The 17387-nt window shown below is 29.4% G+C and overlaps 4 protein-coding genes across 4 annotated transcripts; 2 read left to right on the top strand and 2 right to left on the bottom strand.

The window, feature by feature from the left end:
• Positions 1–456: 456 nt before the first annotated feature.
• Positions 457–6108, top strand: PGO_071490 (hypothetical protein, conserved; the record flags this gene model as incomplete). The annotated part of the gene is made up of 1 exon (XM_028687022.1): positions 457–6108. One exon carries the CDS (start codon positions 457–459, stop codon positions 6106–6108), a length of 5652 nt encoding a protein of 1883 aa, XP_028542823.1.
• Positions 6109–6708: 600 nt separating this feature from the next.
• PGO_071480 (hypothetical protein, conserved) lies at positions 6709–7641 on the bottom strand (the record flags this gene model as incomplete). The annotated part of the gene is made up of 1 exon (XM_028687021.1): positions 6709–7641. The coding sequence occupies one exon, from the start codon at positions 7639–7641 to the stop codon at positions 6709–6711; it is 933 nt and encodes a 310-aa protein (XP_028542822.1).
• A 1808-nt stretch (positions 7642–9449) lies between these two features.
• Positions 9450–9596, bottom strand: PGO_071470 (conserved Plasmodium protein, unknown function; the record flags this gene model as incomplete). Its single annotated transcript, XM_028687020.1, has 1 exon — positions 9450–9596. One exon carries the CDS (start codon positions 9594–9596, stop codon positions 9450–9452), a length of 147 nt encoding a protein of 48 aa, XP_028542821.1.
• A 5554-nt stretch (positions 9597–15150) lies between these two features.
• On the top strand, positions 15151–16173 carry PGO_071460 (RNA-binding protein musashi; the record flags this gene model as incomplete). Its single annotated transcript, XM_028687019.1, has 1 exon — positions 15151–16173. The coding sequence occupies one exon, from the start codon at positions 15151–15153 to the stop codon at positions 16171–16173; it is 1023 nt and encodes a 340-aa protein (XP_028542820.1).
• Positions 16174–17387: the final 1214 nt, after the last annotated feature.

The following is a 17387-nucleotide window of genomic DNA, read 5'->3' as shown; positions in this document are numbered from 1 at the left end:
ATACCGTGCATTCCTACTGAAGAGGAATGGCTTGAAACAAATTAAAGAAAATGTGTTAAATCCAAGTAAGAAATTAAAAATATATATTATTATGCTGTAAGATATCTTCCCAGACCTTTCATTTCTTCACATTTGTGCTTTTTTTTTTTTTTTTTTTTTTTTTTTTTTTTTTGCTTCATACAATGCAATGCTAGAATTTGATTTTTTTCGTATTTGTCAAATGGCTGTATCTTTTTGAAAACAGCAATGGATAATATTCCCAGGTGTTGTGTTTGAGGAAAATATATGTATTCGTTTGGGATCCTATGGTGACACACTTGAATGGCAACATGTTTCCCATTTTGTGTGTAAATTGTAAGTTACGTGCATCTCCACGTGTGAAAGGTAACTTGTCTTCTTCTCCACTCGTGAAAGGTACCTTTTCTCCTTCTACAAACCCATATAACTAACCAAATTATGAAGTCATATAAGATGAAAAGGTCGGGAGATAGGGTGGAAGGTGGGAAGAGGAAAAGTAATGGAAGCGAGAACACATCTAATTTGATGAACCTAAAGATAAGAAATGAAAATATACACATAAAAAATATTATAAGAACTATACATTACGTGTACACAAATAGATACGACAGTGAAACAGGTTTTTCATACATTAAAGACATATTAAAAAATGTGATAAAAGGTAATGTGTACGATATGGAGTATAAGAGGTACATCAACGAATACTGCATTTATGAATTGTGCGCAAGAATAGTTTTAAATATGGTAAGAAGCAATGCAAAAGATGAAAATTTTAACAAAATGATGGAATTTCTTTTTGATATTTTGTACTACTGTGATGTACTAATAAGTGAAAAAACAAATCGTAAAAAAAGAAAAAATAACAACAATAATGTTGAAATCGATAATAATGGCTCTAGTGCAAACAATGCAAGTGACACAAATCAAGAATATGAATTAATCACAAAATTGTGGAATCGTATTTTAGACAATATATTTATTAAGGATAGAAAACAAAGAATAAACTTATGTCGAGTGGTAAAATCATTAGTTAAAAAAGCTTGTGCTTTACAGATAGATGTATCAAATAAATTGTGTAAAAAACATGTAAATATTTTTTTGTCTTTACTAAATGATAACGATCATAATGTACGAATTTTATGTTTAAATATTTTGGAACCTTTTCAAGATTTCAGTACAAGAGCTAGCTATTTACGCTGTCTCGATGATACACATAATGCAGTGAGAATCCATGCAATTAAAAATATTTCAATGTGCACAGATGAGGGAAATAACAGTAGTAATAATAAGAATAATTATGATCATTTAATTATCCTTAAAAATTTTTTAATTAGAATAAATGACACAAATCCAAATGTAAGGATAAGCGTATATGAAAAATTAAAAAATTATTATTTTTACATTCCATATGATATGAAATTTGAATTACTATTATGTGGACTTAATGATAAGGACACATCTGTGCGTCAAAGTTGCTATGCGATGATTATACATTGGGTTCAACATTTTGATGAAAAAATAGAAAATCTCTTATTGCATTTAATAAATAGCGATATAGATAACGACATGATAGTCGAACAAATTTGCAAAATTCACCTGAACAATATTAAAAATGGTTTCATTAGAAATGCAAGCATGGATTTCGACGATATGAAAAGAGATTCTATAAATGGAAAAATACAAGAACCGGAAGAGAAAGAGGAAAATGGTAAGGGTCACCCGGTGAGAAATGGTGAACACGATTCTTGCTCCCGTCTCAGCGGTGATGATAAGGGCAATCGTGACAATATTCCCTATAATGATGCCTGGTTTACACATTGCATAAATAACCTGTTCCTACTGAACGCTGCTGATTTGTACCTGCTGCGAGTCTACGTGCAACACTTTTGTGACGAACAGGAAAAAGAAAAAATAGATGCATTAAAGGTAATTAAGGCTGTTTATTACTACATGAATCTTAGTAGATTTAATGAGAAGCTATACTACAACAGAAAAAATTACATCAACTGTGTTGAAAATAATGAAAGCGTTCAATCGGATAATCAGCATATGTTCTGCTCATGTGGAAAGGGAAGGATTGATATAAAAACATTGGAAGAGATGAGGAAGAAGAAATTTATGGAATGTTCATTTTTTGACGATGAATACTGTGATAAGTGTATGTACTACAGATCTGTGCAAAGTGGGGAGGAAGTTGAAACTTCTAAAGGAGGAATCGATACAAATGGAAATGTAAATAACAATACAATGGATGATCAAAATGAATATGTTCTTATAAATGAAGATAATATTAATGAGAATTACAATTACATATGCAATATAAAGAATCTGCTGCTAATATGTAAATATTTGGATATCATCGAAACATATCAAGTAGATAAAATTCTGCAATGCTGCTCAAGGGTCCTATTGAAAGGACCCCTAAGAGAAGTAATCATAAAATGTATGCTGAATAATACAGGAGTTAATTATTATAAATTGCAGAAAGGACATATGACGTGTGCATACTGGTTAAGCAACAGCTACATCTATGCATGTCTGGAATTGCTAAGACAAATGGTTTATATAAAAAATAAAAATTGCGATTCGAATGACATTGAAATTAATCTGACAAACCAAATATTGGACATCATATCCGAAATTAAGGAACCATTTGAAAATTATGAAAGTGAAGGTTTGTTCGTCGATAGTACAGTTAATTTTATGCATCATCAATCAGCAGAGGACAAGGAGGTAAAGAGCATGACGGAGGTGTCACAAAAAAGGGTATTGGATATTTCTCCAAAACATTTGACAGAATGTTCCCCAAAGCTCAAACTAAAAAATGATCAGGCGGAGAAGAATACTCTAAGTATCCTATTTAACAATATCATGAACGTGGAAAACGACACCATCTTTGAAATAATAAGGGAAAAAAAACTGAACACTCTGTCAATAGAACATTTGCTAATTCTTTGTCCGAAAATGCAACACAAGTTGGATGTCACAGAAGCGAAGATAAAGGACCTGACTGAAATGGAACGTGAAAGAGAAGAACAAGAAGCAGGAGAAACAGGAGAAACTGGAGAAACAGGAGAAACAGGAGAAGCAGGAGAAACACAACAGAAACAACAAAGTGAACGTCTGATGGCGCAAAATTCGAAAGATGGGGAAAATAATCCAGTTTTTGCATTTCACGATCAAATTCGAGTGCACACGGAAATATTTTTAAAGCAAATAACTATGTTGAGCTTACTCAGATTAGAACTTAAGAGGAGATGGTTGAGAATTTTGTTCATTTTGGAATGTTTTCTATGTAAAAGTAAATCGCATTGCTCATTCGATTCAGCACTCCGTGAGTTCCCAAATGAGTTACTACTACCTGCATTAAATTTCTGCTGTTCAATTATGCCTGAGTGGGATGATAAAGAAATAGAAGATCAGTTTTATGACATTATAGTTTCCAAATGCTTAGGTAATTGGTGTATGTTTATAAGTAATGACGAAGAATTAAAGAAACAGATTTATGCATATAAGACAGCCATAGTGGACACTTGTGATGTTCTGAATAATTGTCTGTTGAAAATAGAAAATATTCATGCGAAAGTATATCCAAATGTGTATTGCAAGGCCAACATCGATTTGATCACTCAGGTGGAAAGGGGAGTAGCAATAAATAAAAACATTTCTACAGGAGGAGCTGCTCCACATTCAAACAATTATAACCATGAAGAGAATATGAAAAAGGAACCAAATGAAGATGATGTGAATAAGCAACTAATTTTTTATGAATACAATCCACCGAATGAATCATTGTTAAACTATTTTGCAACAAATCAAAATGCGTGGTATGAATATAAAGAATTATTGGAAAAATTGGAAATTAATTCGTTAAGGTGTGAAATATATATATGTGTTTTGGGAGATCTTATGATGACTCATCCCAATTTGAACAATGATAAATTGATCATAGATGCAGTAGAAAATTTATGGAATTATCTAAATGGGAATATAAATACGAGTAAATATATCCAATCAATTTGTTTAAGAGTTTTTTGTAAACTCATGTTAACAGAATATTTAGGAAATCATATATACAAATTGTCAAATGAAGAAATGTATAAATTAATGAAAAAATCATCACATAAATTAAGAGCATTATTTGAGATGTGTTTTCTTATGTCTCCTTCTACATACAATTCTGTTCAAGATTTTAAAAAAATTAGTACATATAATATAACAAATATTAATGCACATGATAAATTATTCTTGTTTTCTGTCTTTTCTATGTACCCATCCATGAGTGAAACGAATTTATTAGTTTTTCATTATACCTTTGAAGAAGTACTATTAAAAACGTGTGATGGGGTATTAAAACACAAATTAAGGACAATTAACTATACCAATATTCTCACATTTATTATTTTTACCATATTGCACAAGGCAAATATACACTTTCTAGTGTATCATTTTGTCAAATATATCAAATCCATATTGCTCATTATAATTGAAAAGGGAATTGCCATAACTAACCGCTCTAACATTATCGAATTGGTTTACAAAATAATTCAGATATATCTATTTCACGCTCTTGACGATGTTAGATCAGGCAACACTGGACTTGGCAGTAACAGTCTTAGTCGTACACACGAAGGTAACAACACAGGTGGTTGCAATGGTGGTGAACAGTATGGAGGAAACGAGCAGAGGGAAGTTAAGAAAAGAGGGAGGAAAAAAAAAAATGCACAAATCACTGAATCAAATGATAAGATAGAAGGAGAAAAGAATGATATTAACCTGAAGGTACATAAAAATTTCGAAATGGAAATGGACGAAGCTGAAAAAGCAATACATGAAGATAAAGATTTAAATAAAGAGAATAAAAACTGTACTATATTCTTCAAAAGTGTTCAAACAGATGTAAATGGCACAATCAAGGATCTAAAAACTTTATATGTATTAATAAACTTTTGCATGCACTCTGATGACATTATTAAATCCAGAAATGAAATAAGATACTGCGAAATTTTGAAAGGCTGTATACAAAAAAAAATTGATGAAGTCAGAACTTATTTTGTGGAAAGGAATCTTATCGTGCCCAATGCAGCAACAAGTAGCGAAAAGGGAAATGCAACAAGAAATGAAACCCATCCAGTTGTAGGAAATCCAAACAATCTATTAAATTTAGCCGAACTAGATTCTCTCAAGGAAGAAACTATATATGAAGAGATTATAAATGAATACATCAACTATATAGGAAAAATCTGTGAAAGGAAATTTTCATACCCTGTTGTCCCTAGAGGAATTAATTATGATAACGACGCGGAAATGTCTACACAAGAAATAATGGAACAGATAAATAACCACACAAACAAAGAACGAAGAAAAGAGTGCACTACAGAAAATGTGCATACTGAAATTCAAACTGGACTTTTCGAAAAAGGACTATTTAACAAGACATTCACTACTACAATGAATAAAGTGAATTATCCCATCGGTGAGGTTAGCATAGAACACAAAGAAACACAAGAGGACGAATTCATTGATGCAAATGAGGATGCGTTATACATAAATCAAAGCAATTTACAGATTAATGTTGACACTGAAAAGATTTCTCCCTCTGTTGACAGCCATAAGAATTTAACTGATCCTCCCAAACTTGCCCCTATGGGAAGCGACGAAATACCTTGGCTCCAAGGTAGAGATAGCTCAACATATGCAGGTGATAGTGTGGAATACACTCGAGCGAGGGAAATGTCACTGGAGGGAGGGGAAGGAATAATCCCCAAGGTGGTGGAAGCAGCCTCCACAGAGGAAGCAATTCCAACCAAAAGAACTAAATCAGACAGATGTGACGAAAAGCATGAGGGTAATAACCGTCCTCGGAGACTGAGTTCACGGAATATATGTTCCAGCGAAGACAGCCACGATGACATGAATCATCACACATCTAGTATGAGCGAATTCGAAAGCGTAAAGGACGCCTGCTCAGATTTACAGGATGATAACAGTAGCTGTAGTAGCACACACAGTGATGATTCTACAGCCATGGCGTTTAAGAGGTTAAATAAGTTGAAGCGCACTAGCTACACGAATGTTGTTTCGAAGTGAAAATTTATGGGAGCAAAAAAAAAAAGGGCGAAAAAAAAAGAGGAAGAATTTTTTTTTTTTTTTTTTTTGTTTATTTTCGTACATATTACTATATCAGTCATGCTTGTCTTCTCTGTTGTTAGTTGGTCAATCTGTTAGTTACTTTTATACTTTTTAGTTTTTACCTATTCCCCACCCCGTGCGCACTTTTTGCAGTCCAAGGGGTGGAATGGAGAAAAAGCATTCACTATGACGAAAAATATTATTCACACCCACACTGGAATAACGTAGGCGCATTTTTGTTAACTGTTTTTGAGAAGGGATTAAGTGAACAAATTATATGAATTTAAAAAAAAAAAAAAAACAATCACAAAAAAATGAAAGAAAAAATAAAAATTTGAATAATGTATAAAAGTTTTTTGTAATATATATAAGAATGGAGATGGTGGTGGTCTACGTGTGTACGCATCGGCCTTTTTTAGGATCGTGTGTTTTTCATCTATTCGAACTGGGTTAGTACCCTGTCGCGTATCATTCTGTTGTTTGTAATCTTGTGGTGTGTAATCTTATGGTGTATCGTTCTACTGCTTATCATCCTGTGGTGTACCTCCCCACAATGTATCAACTCTCCATCGTTTTCATAATCTGGTCGATTACCTGAACAACAGTGGGGTCATATATGTAGTTGGATAGGTACCCAATTTTGTCATTCGACAATGTGAAGTGCTTAAAAACGGAACGAACATAATTATTCTTAAGTAGCATTTTCAATGTTATGTCATCTTTCAACTTTTTTTTTTCCTCATCTGTCAGCATATCCTGATCGGAATCTTCATCATCTTCTGCAAAATTTCCGGATTTCTCGAATTCTTCATTATTTTTATTTCCATCCTTTTGACTAGATTTCTTGTTATCCGTTTTTAAGCTACATTCCTTATTCTTTTGTGATTCCATGCAAGAACTTCTGTTGTGCTTTTTATAGCAGGACACTGAGCAGTAGTATTCATGGCAGCATGTAAATTTGTACTTTACATTGTTTTGGAAACACACAACACAGGTGTCTCTCTTTTTTTTTTTTTTGTCGCTATTGGATGTGTCATCGAATTTTTTTCTTTTCTTCAGTGTCGCCATTTTGCTGACACGGTTTGGGATGGCTTCCCCATTTGTTTCTTTACCTGGCTTTGCTTCTTCACCTGCTTTTACTTCTTCACCTGGCTTTGCTTCTTCACCTGCTTTTACTTCTTCACCTGGCTTTGCTTCTTCACCTGGATTTACTTCTTCACCTGATTTTACTTCTTCACCTGGATTTACTTCTTCACCTGATTTTACTTCTTCACCTGGCTTTACTTCTTCACCTGCTTTTACTTCTTCACCTGGCTTTGCTTCTTCACCTGGCTTTGCTTCTTCACCTGATTTTACTTCTTCACTTGGATTTACTTCTTCATCTGATTTTACTTCTTTACTTGCTTCTCCTTCCACATGGTTATCAAAATGGAAAGTGTCATTTTTGCACTTTGTATCATAATCACTTGAAATGCTTTCTTGATTCTTCATGTGGGTTGATTTGTTTTTCACAGGGTTCGTGTGTGTCTGTTCATGGGAATGTAACTTCTTATTTTGTTTAATATTACTTTACTCCTGCATTTAGAAGTTCGTGTATTTATATATACCTTTTTCTGCACATAAAAGCTTATCCCTGATGGAAGACTGAAACGGTTCTTCATTAGAAACGAATCAGTTTTTTTATTTTCGTGCTATGATTTAAGTATGCAAAAAGTTATAATTTTATATGTCTTGTTGTTCTGAGGATGATATCAAGATCATACTAACATTTGTTCACGCATTGTTATATACATTCATATAAATAAATATCAGCATAGGAGAAAGTGCCTTGGTGGGAAGACGAAAAAGTATCAGGAGATTTGATTATTCCTAACTTTTATTCTCCTTTAATGTTTGTTTATAATTATATTACTTTTACATTTTTCTCTAATGCCTTTCTTCCTTTTAAGCCTTTATTTTTTTTCGGTTCTTTATTCTACCAATTACATTACAGTAACGACAATGACAAGTACTATATGTATTGTGTAAGAGAAAACTCTTAAAAAAGGAAACCGTTCCAAATGTTTCAAGAAATCAGGAAAAAAAAAAGAAAAAAATGGGGATATATAGGAAGAAAAAAAAATGGGTATATATAGGGTTACTCAGAAAAAAAAAAAAAAAAAAAGGGGTGGAGGTGGAGGAGAAAAGTTCTTTATTTATTTTGTGCTTTTTTTACAATATGTTTATCTACATTTATTCATTATTTTAAAGGAATTTTTTTTTTTTTTTTTAAATCAGTCCAAATTGATGTTGTATAAATCAATGCCCCTTGAAGAAGAACCCTAATCTTACAACTATACTAGTAAATGTTTAGCGTATGTAAATGTTATTGTTCCATATATGCTAATAATTGGGTAATTTTTAAATTAATTTTCCTTTTTGCGTTTGTCATCAAACGATGAAAGTAATGATTAAAAGCGAAAATGTTAAACTTATCAAAAAAAAAAAAAATAAAATAAATAAAATAAAAAAAATAAAATAAATAAAAATAAATAAATAAATAAAAATAAATAAAAATAAATAAAAATAAATAATAAAATAATAATAATAATAAACAAGGAAGCAAAACTCAGTAACGTTTAATTTATGTATGAAAAAATGCCTCCATGACTGAGTGGTAGCTTTCTGGATATGTATATAAAAATGATGAGATTAAAAACATGGGTAAAATGGCGAATGCATATTCCCCTCTTTTCCTCCCCTCTTCTAATCGCCTTAAAAGAGTGGGTGTTTGTGTGTGGGGGGAGTGGTGGTCCATGTTATTATACATTCCTTTTTTTCTATTCCTTTACTTATGCCATTTTTGTGAAGGGGAATTGAATAAAATAGGACAGGACGCTATATATATTTCGTGTAGGTATTATCTACACAAATTATTTTTACGCCTTTTTGGTGATGATATTATATGATCGATTCTTTTTCCGGTCATGATTTTTCCCAATATATATAAATATATCTTAACTCCACATGTTTTTTTTATCTCCTTTTCTTTTCCGGGCGATGTACCTTGTGCATATCTAGCACGTACGTATGTACACAATATGGTCTAAGTGTTGTTTGTCTTTTATCTATTTTTTGGGGTTCGTGATATATTCAAAATAATTCGGGTGAATGGAATAGGAAATTTCATATCTCTGAAACTTTTATTCAGCTGGTGAGCATTTTGAAGAAAACACGTCATTTCCACTTTGATAAAGCTAGTTTGACTTTTTCATCCTTATGACCATCCAAAATGCAATACGTAACATGCAACGGTTTCCTTAATCAGCATTCTTACTGAACAAACTTATAACCATGGGAGTGGTTCTAATAATGAAAACAATTCCTGCTAATACGCGAATTTTATATTTTAGCTCGTTCAAGAGGATGTCCTTAGGGGATTCCTCATTTTCGTTTAACAAAAACATTTTTTAAAACTAATGAGTTAAAAAAAAAAAAAGAAAAAAAAAAAAAAAAAACAGGCAGTGCAAGGTGATGTTACGATTTCTCCTGTTTTTTCAAGCACTTTTTTAGCATCCTTTTCTTCGTCGCCCTTCTTGTTCACTTTGTGTATTGTTTTACAAATTTAGGAAATTCCGTATTATATATATGTTATATTATCACAAACTACTAACAGCGCAGTAGTTGCATGGACTGATTTTTTTTTTTTTTTTTCCTTATTTTTAATCTCCTACAGGTATGTGTTTGGTAAAATGTTTGCGTAAGTATGTACGTATTTATGTATGTACATTTGCATACACAATTTTAAATGTTATGTTTTGATATTTTATTTTATTTTATATTTTTCACCATTTATTTTTTATATTTAGAAAAAACAAGTACTTCCCCTTTTTTTTCCTTTTTTTTTTTTTTTCATTATTAAGTCCCAGAGGGGGAAGGCACCGAAAATTTATGAACTTTTTCAAGAGGAATTAAAAAGAAGATTAGATCGACTTCTACCCCTTTTTGTCGCCTATATGTTACAAGAGCTAGAAAACTTCCCCCCTCTAACAACATTTATCTGTACATGCAAATTTTTGTTCTTATGAAATATACTTAAAATTTTTTTTTTTTTTTTTTTGTATGTATGAATGTATGTAAAGTTCTTGTATGATACACAACTTAAAAATAATACAAAAGTTTATTCTTTTAGTCATCAGAATGGGGGAACATGAAAATTTTCGCGTTTTCATTTTTCATGCCTTTTTTTTTTTTTTTATTTTTTTCTCTCGTATAAACATTTTGTAACATAGTTACATAGATGGATTAAACAAAAGTATTTTCCCCAAAAACGTGTTAAAAAAAAAGAAAGAAAAAAAAAAAAAAAAAATTCGCGCAGAATATAAAGCACAGTCACATGGCTATATTTTGAATGTGCATTTTTTTTTTTTTTTTTAAATAGCATAGATTTTGAGTAAACGAATTTGTTGACACATGATTAATGTTGTCTGGAACTATTATAACAAGCACAGTAACATGCCAGCGTAGTGACACAAAACCTTTTTTTTGCCAATCCAGATGGGAAACAGAGAATATATATATATATATAGTGTGTGTAAAATTTTATCATTTTTCGTTTCTTCCCTCATTAAGGATTGTGCTATATTAGGTTTTATTCAATACATGTTGTATTTTTTGTTTTTGTTCTTGCTAACCCTAATGGTTGGGGGCACTTTCTAGAATAAAACGAAACTGAGTTTTGGATCATGCATGTATATAAGTCATATAAAACGTTTTTTTTTTTTTTTTATTTTCTTCCTTTTTTTTTTTTTTAAAAAAAAATATGGACAATTTTGAGCAATGTAGTGTCGTATGTACATGGGAAGCACGAATTATACTCCATGTGGTACTGCATACTTTTCCACATATACATTACATAACTTTCCCGTGGAGTTGTGCTAAAACGTGCTGATACGGCCATATTTGTATTTTCATTCATCCCCCCACGAGTTTCTAATTAATACGTTCATTATTCGTTCGTTTGAATTATTACTATGAAATTGTGGACACGTGCAAATATATGCATGGTTTATATTTGCAACTTTTCTTTAGCCCTATTTTTTTCAAAAAAAACACAAATTGTGTGTATATATATATATATATATATATATATATATATATATATATATATATATATATATATATATAGTATTTGTACTAATATACATATCTGCAAATTTAGAAGGCGCTTAAACGTCAGAATGAGGGATGGGAAAAGAAAAAGGTATACATGGGGGAAGATACAAAACATGCCCAAATGTGATGGAAAAAAAAAAAAGCACGACCATAAAAAAAAAAAAAAAAAAAAAAAAAAACATATATTTCGACTATTTCCCTATTTGGGATCACAAATAAATTTTCCCCTTTTTTTATTTTTATGTAAAAAAAGCAAAAACTTTCTGATTTTTCAAAACTGTAGACGAGTCAATCGAAAAATTTGCTTTTACACTTTTCGTTTTAGCAGATTGGAAATCCTAAATGTGTCGTACGAACGCAAAAAAAATGAAGAATTTTTCTTTATATATTATGAATGTGCAAAGTGGCACACGTGTAAATATTATTATGTACATCTCTATATTTTTTTGGATACAAAAGGATAAAAAATTCACATAAAAAAAAAAAAAATAAGCAATAATTTTAAAAAAAAAGGGGCACTGATAAAACATCTAAGGTGGGTAAATATTATATATACATATAATATACATATATATATATCTATAAATGAATAATTATGTTACGTATATTAACCTACATAATTAATTTGTGACAAACTTAATGTGAATAACGGACAAGATATAGCAAATGCAGAAGGGAAAAAAAAAAAAAATAATAAAATCAGCAAAATAATAAACCAATCCCACAGTCCAAAGTAAAATAAAAACGCGCAATAAAGTGAAACAAGGCTAAAGCAAAATAGGAAAAACGAAAATTTTGTGCAAAAGAAAAAAAAAAAAAAAATAAAAGTTTTTAAAAACACACGTGTTAGATATATAAATATATATATTATTATAACTATTTTTTCTTTTTCTTTTTTCTTTTTTCTTTTTTCTTTTTTCTTTTTTCTTTTTTCTTTTCTTTTTGTTTATTTTACGATTTTTTTTATGTTCTTTGCTCTCCAAAATTTTAACCGCGTTTATTTATGCTCTTGTAGAAAATTTTTTATGCAATTATGAAGGATGAATGCTTTTACATTTTAAAAAGTTAAAGGAGAAATTTTATTTATATATAATATACAATATATATATATATATAATATAAATATGCACATGTAGGAAAGTGAACCCTTTTATGTTATATACAATAGTGTACACGTCATTTATTATTTATATTACTTTTATAAAGTTCCCCCCATTTTATAATGTACTGTGCGCACACTATTATTTATGAGAATTTAAAACACTTTTTTTTTTTTTTTTTTTGAGAATAGGCAGAATTGAACCACTTAATTTTCATTTTGAAAGAGTGATTATATTATTTTACTTCTTTTTTGCTAATTTTGCATATATATTTTTATACGTATATTTATTATATATAAATATGTGTAATAAATGTCGATTGGTTAATTTTCACATATTGTAAAAACTTAATTTTAAGTGTAAATAAGTGTTTTTTTTTTTTTTTTCAAAACTCTTAAATAAAAAAAGAACAAAATAAAATAAAACAAGATGGAAGAAAATAAATCAAAATAAAACAAAATGGAACAAAATAATAGAAAGTAAAACAAAATAAAACAAAACAATATATATAAAATATAATGGGTGGGTGGTTGTATTCAGAAGAACACATAGGATAAACTTTTTTTTAAACTCTATTACGAAGAAGTTGTGAATTAGTTTTTGTTTAAGAATTTTTCGATCATTTTACTCGAAATCACATTTTTTTCCCCCCTTGTGGCCTTCACTACTTTACTTTTTTTTTATTTTTTTTTTTACTTTGTAATTATATACGAATATTTATATGTTTTTCAATTTTGTTTTTTTTTTTTTTTGCCCTGTAGAAAAAAAAATCTTAATTGGCAAACGAAAAAAAAATCTTTAAGAAAAAAAGTCATTCATTTGTTAAATTAGCGTACCCTACATGCAAGATAATATAAATATTTATTATATATACATAACAGCATATATATGCTATATATGTATTATATTATGTACGCACGTGCCCCGTTAGAGTAAGAATCTGTTTACGCCTTTTTTAAAACGAAAAAAAAATGAGCCTTTTTTAATTGTTATGATTTTAACCATTTTTGCACAAATTGCAAGGGGTTTTACATGAGTATATATGCAATATGCATAATTTTGTTACGTGATTAACCTATAAGATATGTAAATTTTTTCTAAGTACATTATTATCAGTTTTGAATTAATTGTATTTGTTCTTTGACTTTTCCGTTGTTTGTTTTTCGTAAATTTTGTTTTTCTTACGTTTGTTTTTCGTAAGTTTGTTTTTCTTACGTTTGTTTTTCGTAAGTTTGTTTTTCTTACGTTTGTTTTTCGTAAGTTTGTTTTTCTTACGTTTGTTTTTCTTACGTTTGTTTTTCTTACGTTTGTTTTTCGTAAGTTTGTTTTTCTTACGTTTGTTTTTCGTAAGTTTGTTTTTCTTACGTTTGTTTTTTTCACGTTAGTTTTTCTCGCGTTTGTTTTCCGTGCTTCTTACGTCCGCTCGTGCATTGCATTCCCTTTTTTTTTTTTCTTTTCTGTTGACATAAGGCAACATCCAAAATATAGAGAAGTGAGCACGAAGAAAAAACTCTCTTAAATAAACCGAGCAAACAATGTTGAATATTTTAAGATTTCTTTCCATATTTCCTTTATTCTATATGCACAATATATACATATACATACATATATATATATTTTATGCATTCCTGCACAATATCCCTTTTTGGATATGGGCAATTTCCTTATACCCCCCTCCTATTTTCATGTGATTGATCACATTTATTTACTCTGAAATACAAATAGTTAACACAGATAGTTATGTGTTATCTAAGAATTTGCCAATTATGCGTTATTTGTCTCTTTGTTAATTAATACGTATATTTTTGCCACAAGTTTGTAATTTATTTGTCACATATTTGTCATTTATTTGTCACATATTTGTCATTTATTTGTCACATATTTGTCATTTATTTGTCACATATTTGCCATTTATTTGTCACAAATTTGTCACATTTGTACATATTATTACATATTTTTACATATTTGTCATACTTTTGTCATATATTATTCATGTACTTTTCATTCGTTTTTTATTTTCATGTCTAATTTTTGTACAAAATTTTGGCAATATTCCGCTTGACACACTGTTCTTATTACAAAACAAAAGTATTGTTATGCATTTGACAACTGTGATCGAAACTGCAAAATCCCCCTTTCGTCCTATATAGTTATACAAACTAAAGAGGCAAAAAATATCATATGACATATATGAACGTCGAAATATGAATTGATTCAAAAGTGAAAATACGAACTTTGAAGAGCCAATAAAAACATTACCTACCTGAGGAATGAGGATAAAATATTTCATGAATTATATGAAACAAAAAATTACACCCAATATTGACTTACAGCTTCCTAGAAAAAGAAAACACATATAGAAAAAAAAAAAAAAAAAAAAAGAAGAAAAAAAGTATTCCTTAACATAGTTTCCACATAACATTTCTCTATGCATAATACAAATATCAAATTTTATTTTATTTTATTTTACTTTTTTTTTTTTTTTTTTTTTTTTTTTTTTTACGTTTCTTTAACCTCATTACCCTCACTAATTGATTTAAAAGGGAAATAATTACAGATGTATATTTACTGATTTGAAAAAAGACGCATATGATTATTTCTATATACATTTCTAAAACAAAGAAACGTAAGGCCAAGTGCCCATAAAACTTGTCAAGCAAAAAGTTCAAAAAAAGCGTCTCAATAAATTAACGCAAATTTTCTTATCAAGCCTGTGCACCAATTTGACTACAGAACTGACAACAAAATGACATCAGAAGAAAATATAAACTATCACTACAATCGAACAAATTCGAATATCTCACAGGATAAAAAAAGCCAAGATGATCCAGACAACGAAAATGAGATGGAAGTAAAAGATGAAGAATTAGAAGCAGAAAACCTTAGAAGATTAATTGCACCACTATCGAAAGAACAACTTATAGACATCCTAGCAACATCCGCATTAATACATCAAGATATACGTGATAAATGTAATGAAGCCGTTGCTTCTTCACCATCAACAAGAAGATTGATGGTCCGTAATATACCATTCAGTACACGTGATGAACAATTTTTAAAATATTTTGAAACCTTTGGAGAAATTGAAGATGGAATTATAGTAAGAGAAAAAGAAGGTAGATCAAAAGGATATGGTTTTGTTACTTTTAAATTTGTTGAATCAGTTCAGAAATGTTTAAAAACTAGTCATACATTAGATAATAAAGAATTGCAAGTACGATTAGTAGCAGATCCTTTTACTGACCATTATCAAAATAAATTATTCGTTCGAAATTTATCCCAAAAAACAAACGTTGCAACGTTAAGAAGTATTTTTGAAAAATATGGTAAATTAGAAGAGTGTGTTATTATACATGATAATGAAGGAAAATCTAAAGGATATGGTTTTTTAACATTTTCATCACCAAAAGAAGCCTTCAAAGTTATGCAACAGCCGGAACGCATTATTGATAATCGAGTTGTTTTCTTACATTTTGCCGTATCACAAAATTATAAAAAATTTCCAAATAATCAGACATTTATGAAAAAAAATCCAAATTATACGTATTATCAAAAAAGTAATATAAATAGTTTAAATAATATAAACACTCGTACGAATTATGTTAGAAGAGGACCAGTATATCATCATGAAAGTGAGACACCTAATACTTTTAATTACCCAATTTCATTTGTTCCAAATGTATACGCGAATGTACCTCATGGTTATCAGCTCAATTATCCTGCAAATTTGGAATCATTTAATGCCTTTTACAACAATGCAAGGTATTAATTTCTTTTTCCTGAAATTTGTTCTTGAAGTTTTTTAAACACGTAACATTTACAATTAAAAATATGTTACCACCCATGTCCAATTTTTTTTTTTTTTTTTTTTTATTTTCCTGTATTTTTTTTTTTTTTTTTTTTTTTTTTTTTTTTTTTTTTTTTTTTTTTTTTTTTTTTTTTTTTTTTTTTTTTTGTAATAATATATTCTTACATGTATTAATGTATCGATGCATACACATTGTATATATATAAAATATTGTGAAGTATATATACTCATTATGCTGCTCTTCCATGTTGTTTTATATAACATTACGTTTACCTTTACACAAATGTGTATGTATATAAATAAATTCACACAAAGCACCTCTACAAACCATACATTCATTATTTACTCACATTCTACATGCTTACGTATAATGAATAGCATTATTTAAAAAAAAAAAAAAAAAAAAAAAATTTGCTTTCATGCTATAATGATCATTATTTTGATGGATAAAATAGCATACTGGCAAAAACAGACTTGTTGGATATATAACATATGTATACAATACATGTGCATATATTTTGCATATATATAATATGGTACATAAGCGTATAAACATACGTTACAATTGTATATTCTTATTATGTGCATATATTATCTATGCACATTCATGTGTTCATGTTGATGTTTATGCAAATTCGATAACCCACCAATTTGGCATTTAAGCAAGTGTACACTTTTGGCCTCTGATGCCAAGGTGTATACAACAAATATAAAACTTATTTTTGAAAATTTACCTTTTATAAAAAAAAAAAAAAAAAAATAAACACATACAAGTACGCATACAATTTGTCCATATACCAGTAAAAGGAGGAATAAAAAATACATATGTATATGCATATATATATTACCACTTCTTTCTTTATATGCTGTCAAAAAATATATGTGTTTTAAAATGTCTGAGGAATATGTTATAATAGCAACTTATCTAACACAACACAGATAGACTATTTTCCTTTTTACTGCATATTAATATCTGGGGATAAGAAAGGAAAAAAAAAAAAAAAAAAAAAAATTATAAAAGGGGGGTAGGTGGGTGTAATACGTCTCACTTTATCTCAATCTCATTAGGAGTAACAGTTCGGTTTTTACTAGTGTACCACTTATTGGTATAATTTCTCACCTTTTTGCGATATTTATGTATGAAGCATCATAAATATATTATCTATATATTTTAG

This window comes from Plasmodium gonderi (genome assembly GCF_002157705.1).
Source record: "Plasmodium gonderi DNA, contig: Chr07, whole genome shotgun sequence".
Taxonomy (NCBI): Eukaryota; Apicomplexa; class Aconoidasida; order Haemosporida; family Plasmodiidae; genus Plasmodium; species Plasmodium gonderi.
Note: the sequence above shows the minus strand (reverse complement) of the source record. Positions and strands in the feature narration are given on the sequence as shown.